General features: G+C 35.0%; 2 protein-coding genes across 2 annotated transcripts in view; both read right to left on the bottom strand.

The window, feature by feature from the left end:
• Nucleotides 1-774: 774 nt before the first annotated feature.
• Nucleotides 775-5,033, bottom strand: LOC113499021. Its single transcript, XM_026879328.1, has 4 exons — nt 4,617-5,033; nt 2,558-2,700; nt 2,326-2,462; nt 775-2,074 (listed from the first exon to the last, which is right to left on the bottom strand). Exons 2-4 carry the CDS (start codon nt 2,696-2,698, stop codon nt 1,768-1,770), a joined length of 585 nt encoding a protein of 194 aa, XP_026735129.1. The 5' UTR covers nt 2,699-2,700; nt 4,617-5,033; the 3' UTR covers nt 775-1,767.
• A 987-nt stretch (nt 5,034-6,020) lies between these two features.
• Nucleotides 6,021-8,725, bottom strand: part of LOC113498484 (myosin-IA) — a 44,301-nt gene continuing 41,596 nt past the window's right edge. The window contains exon 17 of the mRNA XM_026878493.1: nt 6,021-8,701. Coding sequence (XP_026734294.1) covers nt 8,491-8,701 — 211 coding nt within the window. The 3' untranslated portion in view covers nt 6,021-8,490. The remainder of the gene's footprint in view (nt 8,702-8,725) is intronic.

Genomic DNA, 8,725 nt, shown 5'->3' with positions numbered 1-8,725 from the left:
CCCTATTTAGCTCGTTATAAATCTCTTTAATCAAAATCAAAACTTCGATAAATAAAATCGAGATCGGTAGGTTCAAAGTGTCTTTGAAACTATTCGAAGTTGCTTTTGAAGATAACAGTCTGTAACTGTAGAGCCAAGATCCCATAGTGAAGAAGGATGTGATGTGCTCGAATACATTTCAGGCTAAAGTAAGAAAGGAAATCCTCTCTGTGGTTTGTTACGACCAATTCTAGTAGTATCTTTAAAAATTCATACACAGAGTCGGTTTCCTCAGACTTAATGGTGCATATGTTCCTTAAACCTTTAAAATAATTACTGAATACAACCACGTCACGCTAGAATTATTACCGAATCTCATGGTTTCCTAATCTTATTCTTGTTTTCTACGATAGGCAACAAAATTGAAAGAGCAATATTTGTCGATATTTAAAATTAAATAAAGAATAGCATCACTATTGAATAGGCAAACGTCAAAACGCAAGATATTGCATCATAAAGAGTCGCGTTCGTCTACCTGCGTTACCTGCTGTAAGCCAAACTGTGTTCCAAAAATAATTATAATAAAATTAAATAATTTTAGTTAGCATATCCTCTGAAAGGTCTTGCCTGTTTTAGTTTTTTTAAAGTATATTTTGAGAATCAACACAACATAACCATTAATAAAACAAAAATTAAAACATTTTATAAACATTTATTGATCTACTCAATAATTTCTTAGATAATTACCTTGAACGGTAACAAATTAATTTAATTAATAATTATAAATATTTTAATACATTTCTAAATTCTTTAATAGATAATATTAGATATTCTTTAACAGTAAGATAGAAACTAGGGGTTAGGGAACAACCTTTAAATATTGGGTCAAAAATACTTACATATTAGGTAACTACAGTGATTCGTGAGTCGTGACTCTTGTGAGACACAATTAATCTGCCTACAGTTAGTTCACCAGTGTTTATTGAACTCATATTATTGTGGCCAGCATCGCGCAATTGCCTGAGATTCGGTTTTGTTTCAAACATTCTTGGCCAAGGTTGAGCACTACACAAGTCACAATATAATATCATACTCATTAGATTCATAGGTACAACACCACCTTGTACTAACAGGTAAAAATAATTGTCTTTCATTATCTGCGAACTACACACGCAGGTTTCCCGAAGTTCTTTTAATATTGGTGACTTTGTACCAGGTACTTATATATATAAATATTTGTCACAATGTAGATATATTTATGCTTAGTCTAATGTGTTTGAATAATCCTACAACAAGAAACATGTATGTCCTACTACACTAAGAAGAAACTTAAGTTTAGGAAACCATGTTACCTTCTCTACGACACATAGATAGATATTTAAACCATTGACATCGATAACTCTTAGATCTATTACAGACGATTAGGTACCTAATCAAAGAAGTATTGGGTTGATATTAGCATAAAATAAGAAAGTAAGTTGTATAGATATTTTCAGCTTAGTCCACATACCACATCACACATAAATAAAGAGAATTTACAGTACGTACCGTTGAGCCACGTGCGAAATTATATTTCTACCTTCCAAAATAATCAGATTAAATTTATTTTATCTAAGAAGAGCTTTTAAGTGTTTCACTTAGGTTTTTCCCTTTAAGCTCAAATGTTAAGCTCTGGACAACAACAATATCTCAAATGTTGAAACAGAAAGAAGTACATCGCTCTCGGAATGATGAAGTAAAATTTGCAAACCGCAACTCCTTTGCTTCAACGGTACTGAAGACGTGTCTTTAAGATTCTAAATAATACATGTTGGCAAGTATGTTGTTGTCGTGTTCGATAACAAAGAAGAAAATGTAGTGAATGTTTTTGTTGAAGGTGAAAAGAAAGTTGAAGAATAGTTTCGGTTTGGTGCAATTCGCATCAGGTTCATTCTTCACTTGCAGTGTTTCTTGTTTAACCTCATCCTTCTTTGGTTCTTCCGGAACTGTCTTTTGGGTGTCAATCTCGTTTCCTACAAGAGTTTGTTTGGTAGGGAGTTCTGGGGCAGGGATGCGATCGACCCACAAATCCACAAAGCCTGTGTTCAAAAGGGGCCTGAAATCGTCACGAAACAATAGAATGCAATTCTGAATAAAAATACCTATAGTTCAAAATGCTAATAACGTGTAAAATCAGTTCAAATTAACGACGAACAGGATGTATTAAAACTTAATTAATATTTAAAATTTAATTTAATTGTAACTTTTCCCTGAACAGTTCCAAATTGTACATTTTGTTATTTTTGATAAATAGCACCTACTTCTATAAAAATGGGAATAATTATAACTTAAGTGTTTATGTATTACCTGTAGGGAAAACGAGACGATTTCTGATGAAGCTCTCGTCTACGTTGAAGCCCTTTTATGAATTTATACAGCTTGTAGCCTTTCTCAGCGTTATCAGGCATCTTTATGAAGTCGACACCCAACTCCTCAAAAGGTTCCTGTTGCGTCAAAATTATCACTGGTAAACCGCATCCGGTTAAACTGGAACCCGACCCCCGAAATTATGTAGGCTGTAGAAACTAAGTATACGTACATCGCTTCTCGCTTCTGCCTCCGGATTAATCGTATATAAGACGGGGTCGTAGCGCAAGAACGGCTCGCCCGGCAGAGCGCGCGCTCCGGGCAGCAGCGCCAGCAGGCCCGCGGCCACAATCATCGTGTAAGTCAGGAACATTGCTGCAAGGAACAAATATGAGGACGGGAACTTATAAGTAAAAGAAGGATAGTGATGAAGTGCGAGCTTTAAGAACGTTTTAGTATATCGTGATGATATCTAGGCTTATAAAAGTAAGACTGGTTGTTATCTACAGGTAAATAATACTATGTATTCGTGAATATAGCCCGCGCATGCGCCTTTAGCCCTACGCCTACCAATCACAATGAAGCGGCCAGAAAAGCTCGGTCGCGGTAATTGATTTTAAACTTTTTTTGTCGTAATTAATTTTTGTTGACTGAAATTTTTGATTTTACAGCACAAACCTGGGATATAGAACTTGTTTAAAATTCTATCTACCTAAAGTAAATTCGAAACCTTTGCAGGTATCATGGTCACGGGCAGAAACATCGGGAACTAAAATCTAAAATTAAACCGCGATAAAATCCGTAAAAGTAGTTTCATTTCAATGTCTTCTTTAAGTAAAGTTAAAACAAAGCTAACAGCGTACCTTTACTAGCGTATTAAGTCAACCGCCCACCCCGACTATGTTTTGGCGCCCAACGTGGGCTCTGAACCACGAGATTACGATCCATCCGAACAAGACCGACTATAATATGCTTGTCGTCGGCATAATGTTAATCAACTCTCAAGCACAAACTTATAATATCGAAATAAACATCATAACTCAAACTTAGGCGTCAAAGGCGTATAATTTAGAGACAGGACCCATAACAAAGTTTAATTGTATCACAAAGTAATGACCCAAAATAGGAAAGCAATGCAATACAATTAAAAACACTGATACCATAATCACCTACGTCACAAAACCGATGTACACACAGCGCCCTCTCTACAGCCCTTAGATAGTGCATAACAGTAAGCTGCGCAGTAAACACGGGGATCTAGATATACTAGGCACCTATCTAGCTTGCAACGTTATTGATTGCACTCTCAAGGTCGCTATCAGAGGCCCGCCGGCCGGGGATGCGTTTCGCCCCGTATTGATTTATGATTTGTTAATAATTTATTTGAGAGTCGACTGGTTGTTTGGAAATTGATTTTTAATTTGAATTAAATATGGTTCTGTATTTACCTTTGTTTTAAAGGAGCATGCTACTGACTGACTACCTACTGGAGTTTATTCGGAGTTATTATACTATTTAACTTAATCTGCTTTCTTCAAAGTACATAAACGGGAATCACCATAAATCACTGAACTTCTAGCGCAAAGGGTTCGTCTCATAACGCCAAGTCAATAAATACAGGCTAAGTAGATGATTTACAAGAAAATGCGTAAATTTTAAATGGCTCAGAGTTTTTATTGAATATTTTATCTCTAAACCATAACAATGGCTCACGGCTGTAAAAAATATTGCAGCGAGTAAACGAATCACTTATTTTTTCAATTATATCGGAGCTATCATAAAGTACCTACAAAAAAAAAACGAAAAAAAAAACCTTTTTAAAAGAATATTTGACTCAGTATAATGAGAACAGCCCCAAATAGGTATATCTAGGTTGCAAGTCATACTGTTATTACCGAAACACATTCCTACATTTATTGATTCTAAAGGTATTAAATCACAGTCACATGGTAAAAAGGCTCCTTATAGTTCACACAATTAAATAAACCATCGCCATATAACATCGCACATAAATTATCAGATCGCATTACAGCTCATCAATGGTAAGTATATAATAAACAAATTTCCTCGACACTTAAAAATTCATGAAAACAAGACATCTTTAGTACTAAAAATGGATCTCAGGACTTCAGTTATTGATTTTGCCAATAAGCTTTCACGACTGAATTTATGTATTTCTTTTGTTAAATTTAAAGTTCAAAATGGAAAAAAACGTGTTAATTGACCTTTATTTAGTACTAAATAATTTATTTTTGATGGAGAATAATGGGTAATAAAGAGGTTTTAGTTACCTGATGTGGTGCCAATGCAACGTGCGGTCCAGTGACGTCCTCGGTTCAAACTGCGAGTGCGATGCCCGACGCATCGCTGCGATGCGATGTAACTTTTGTTCTGCGTCCAGTAGAGCTTGTAACCACTTGCAAGCTCACCTACGTGCTACGCGGCTACGCCGTAGCAAATTGTATCGGGATTTTAGATGTTTTATTTGTAATAAATGGGTACTAGTTTAAACTCTTTCTTTAGTATATCAGGTCTATCAGGTAGTGTTTATTTTGTCTAGGTTACCGTATGTCCTAGCCGCACGCAGTCATAATAGCAAAAATCAAAAGTTACTGCGTTACCCCTTTTCCACTGTTTTGAGTACGTTTATATTTATAATACAAATTAAAAAGCAATTCTTCCTATTGCATTCTGGGTATGAGCTTCGTCTTTACCAAGTCCACTAAAAAATGATAGCAACTGACTTCATATTAATGGCAGCAACTTGACGCAACTGCCTACTGATAAACGACGACTCTAATGTTGATAAATTGGAAATATGGAAACCAAAATTCATGTCATTTATTTCAAAATTAAAATATGACCTTTTAAGAAATCTCTACAGAACTAAATACCTATATGTATCAGGAACAATTTTAAAATTAGTTAAAATCTCGCTTAATTTATATGTACAGGACCTCATGACAAGCACTAGCTTTCTGCTATAAAAGTTATCATCAAAATCAATATTCTACCCACTAAAGGTTGTGAGAAAACAAAACATATTTTGAATTAGCCAGTCCAATTCAAAACCATGATTTTTTTCAGTTTTTTTAATGAAGCTTAGGTACTTTGCGTGCAAGTTTGAAGCGAACTGTAAAACGGACGCATACGTATTTTGGGCATACATTACTAAACCTGCATTATTAGTATTATTACCTATAAAAATATACCTAGATGGACAAAAGAGCAACGAGCAACGTTTGGCGCGGTCGGTCCGTGGACGGGTGACTATATTTCACAAAGAGTTCTGACGCGTGTCGTAAGACAAGTTAAATTGTGATGCCCGAGTAAACTGGGTTTTTACTGGGTTGAAACGGGGTCGCTTCAAATAAAATACTAGAACTTATCCGCCTCCGGTTAGACGGTCGTTTGGAAGCCGAACACATTTAACAGAATATTTTTTTAAACAACACTGTCTTCATATTAAAACTGTTGAGCCAAACTTGACGATATTCGCAAAATTGAAAAAAAAACCAGCATATTCGGTTCATCCAGACCGAAGTTATGAATTAACAAACAAAATACAGACGAATTGAGAACTTCCTCCTTTTGAATTCGGTTAAAAAGATAAGGCAGATGATAATTTCACCAACATACAAATGGTCTATAACTTACACCATAGCCAGAGATGGTTAAGCAAATAAAAACAACAATTAAAGTGTAAAATTATTTTAATCAACACACTGCGAATCTCATGGCACCACAACAAGGCACGTACGATCACTCGTTACAAATAATAACATCTATATACATACGAAATAACTAGAATAACTCGCTGTTAACATCTAAGGCTGAGCTTAGCACAGAATTTTAACAACTACCTGATATTACGTATATCACTTTATTATGCCATCAAATCATGGTTTATTTGAAACAGTTTTTTTGGTCAATTTAAGGTGCCACGATCTTTCAAATCTAAAAATAATAATATACAACCTAACACAACCAGCGTAATAATTGTTAAAATTCCGTGGCAAAGCAAACCTCGTTTTGTTATAACTCTAAAATGTAATACTGAACTAAATTAATAAATAATATAATCACTGTGCGTTATTATCATCACATTTTTATAATAATATCACGGTAGAAGAATATATATTTTTGTATTAAGCTGGCAACACAAAACATTACTGGTAACACTAATTAGAAAGTGTTGCTTTAAAGTTCTTCAAATTCCCACACAAAACAGACATTTGGTCTACAAATATTTGTTCCAAATCACGTTTTCTTAGATCTTCTTTTCTCCTCGGATATTCTGGGCACACTATAATATTGTAATTTGAATGTTTTGAATACTTCAGTGTTACATAGTTAATGCATAAGAATCAATCCTTATCTCTACTGTGACGATGATTTAACAATGAAAAATCAAGGAGTATTTGATAACAAAGGTTAAAATATTCTTCTACCGCGAGATTAAAACCATAAGGTACATAAAAAACAGCTATTCCATCTCATCCCGACAAACGTTAAACTAACGCCGAGATGTCTCTACTAGCATAAATATATGACTCGTATTATGCCGTTCTTGCTACCAAATGCAAGTTACCATTATTTTAGTACCACATAATAATTGTTCAACATTATTTAATGACTGTACAATTTATTATTTCATAATAATGTAAATGTGCAATTATTTATAATTATTATTAAATAATCATATTTACAATTGTGTATATCATGTGATGTCTTTATACTAGTTAAAAAAAATCATCAAAAAATAATTAACGTAATATTTAAGGCACGTATTATATACTGTAATTTATGATGGCAACATTATAAGGTACAAAACAAATGCGTCAGCTTTTTCAGGGGACTAAGATTGTCTAAAATGTTGTGTCGAACGTAGAACGGTAGTTCATGAAAAAGCTTCAATGTTTCGTAATTTTTTTGTCTGTCTTCATTTATTTTCTTACTAAAGTAACAAAGTTTTTTTTTGTTAAATTCAACGCAGACGAAGTCGCGGGTTCAACTAGTAGCTCATAACATTGCCATTATGAAAAACCAAATGAAAATAACAAACTAATTCATCGAATGTAATAAAACTATCGTTAACATCTCAATAAGTTAATAAGGTACTTAATCTTAAATCTATATAATATAAGGCCGCTTCAAATGCAACATCAGTCCATTCTAAGGCCGTTTGTCATTAAACAACTATAAATTATTAGTTTGACATCGGTTTTTGTTCATTAACAGAAATTTTCGAACTTTCTTCTCAGTTCAGAACGCCTACCACTGACTCAAGTTGTAAAAGCGAGACAGGGCACTACATGGTGTAGATAGGTATCTCTCTTCCACGATTGCAATGCAGTTTTATGGGACAGATTTGTTCGGTTAGCATCCCTCACAGACGGACAGACGCCTATCTTGATTCTACTAACCCATAATCTGACAACTTTATCGCTGTGATTCCACCAGGGATCGTAGCGAAGGGTTTGTTTTTAAAATTCTAAAATTCAAAAGGAATTGCACTTTCTTTTAAGTAAACCTTCTTTACGTCTTTATATGGACAGGGTTTGATATACTAATACCATATTTAGACTATACTATGATGTCACTAACACTATATAACCATTTTAACCTAACATTATGCCGTGATTACGGTGAACCACATTTTTTTGTTTCATCACACATTTTAAATTAAAGGCCTCTCTGGTTTATGAACTAGAAATCATTTATATGCGGAAATTTTCACAGTTTAATTATTAGCCATGTTTAATGCAATTTAATGAATTATTTGAAATCATTTAAACTTTGTTCGTCACTTTTTCGACGTTGTATCTTAGAGGTTTGTCAATAAGGTTCATTTTAGTTTGCACTCATATACATACATCGATATTAAGGCCCTTTTTGTTTTGTATTTGTTCTATCACAACATTCTAAGTACTCTACATACATGGTTTTTATTTAAATTATCATTAAAATTAACATTCATTGAAGTAATTTTATTTTTGGATGTGTGTTATGTTATTCTTGGACAAAGTTTCTTAATATATTGTAGAATATGGTCATATAAAACGTTTTTATTCATTCCTAAAGATTTGGAACTAAATGCTCATTTGATATTGTCAATACGTATTATTGGACACTGTTACGTATGGTCAGCTTTGACACGCACGATTACGCGCGCGCGGAGGCGGGATGGTAGGTGATGACGTTGTGCGCGTGCGTGAAGGGCGCGTGCGTGTCGTGCGCGGCGGGCGCGGCGGGCGCGGCGTGGCCGGCCTGCGCGGCGTGCGCGGGCAGCTGCAGCGCGCGCGTCTTGCCGCCCAGCGTGCAGCGCGTCGTGGCGCCGCTCTCCACCTCCACTACCAGCTCCTGACCCGTGAGCCTACCGACAACACACCAGCGTTAC

Source organism: Trichoplusia ni, chromosome 11, assembly GCF_003590095.1.
Source record: "Trichoplusia ni isolate ovarian cell line Hi5 chromosome 11, tn1, whole genome shotgun sequence".
NCBI classification, from domain to species: domain Eukaryota; kingdom Metazoa; phylum Arthropoda; class Insecta; order Lepidoptera; family Noctuidae; genus Trichoplusia; species Trichoplusia ni.
Note: the sequence above shows the minus strand (reverse complement) of the source record. Positions and strands in the feature narration are given on the sequence as shown.

Coding starts and splice junctions, on each gene's coding strand:
- LOC113499021 (XM_026879328.1), bottom strand. CDS start 2,698: ATGTTCCTGACTTACACGATGATTGTGGCCGCGGGCCTGCTGGCGCTG. Junction 2,463..2,557: donor AGGCAGAAGCGAGAAGCGAT/GTACGTATACTT, acceptor TTGACGCAACAG/GAACCTTTTGAGGAGTTGGG. Junction 2,075..2,325: donor TCGTCTCGTTTTCCCTACAG/GTAATACATAAA, acceptor TGACGATTTCAG/GCCCCTTTTGAACACAGGCT.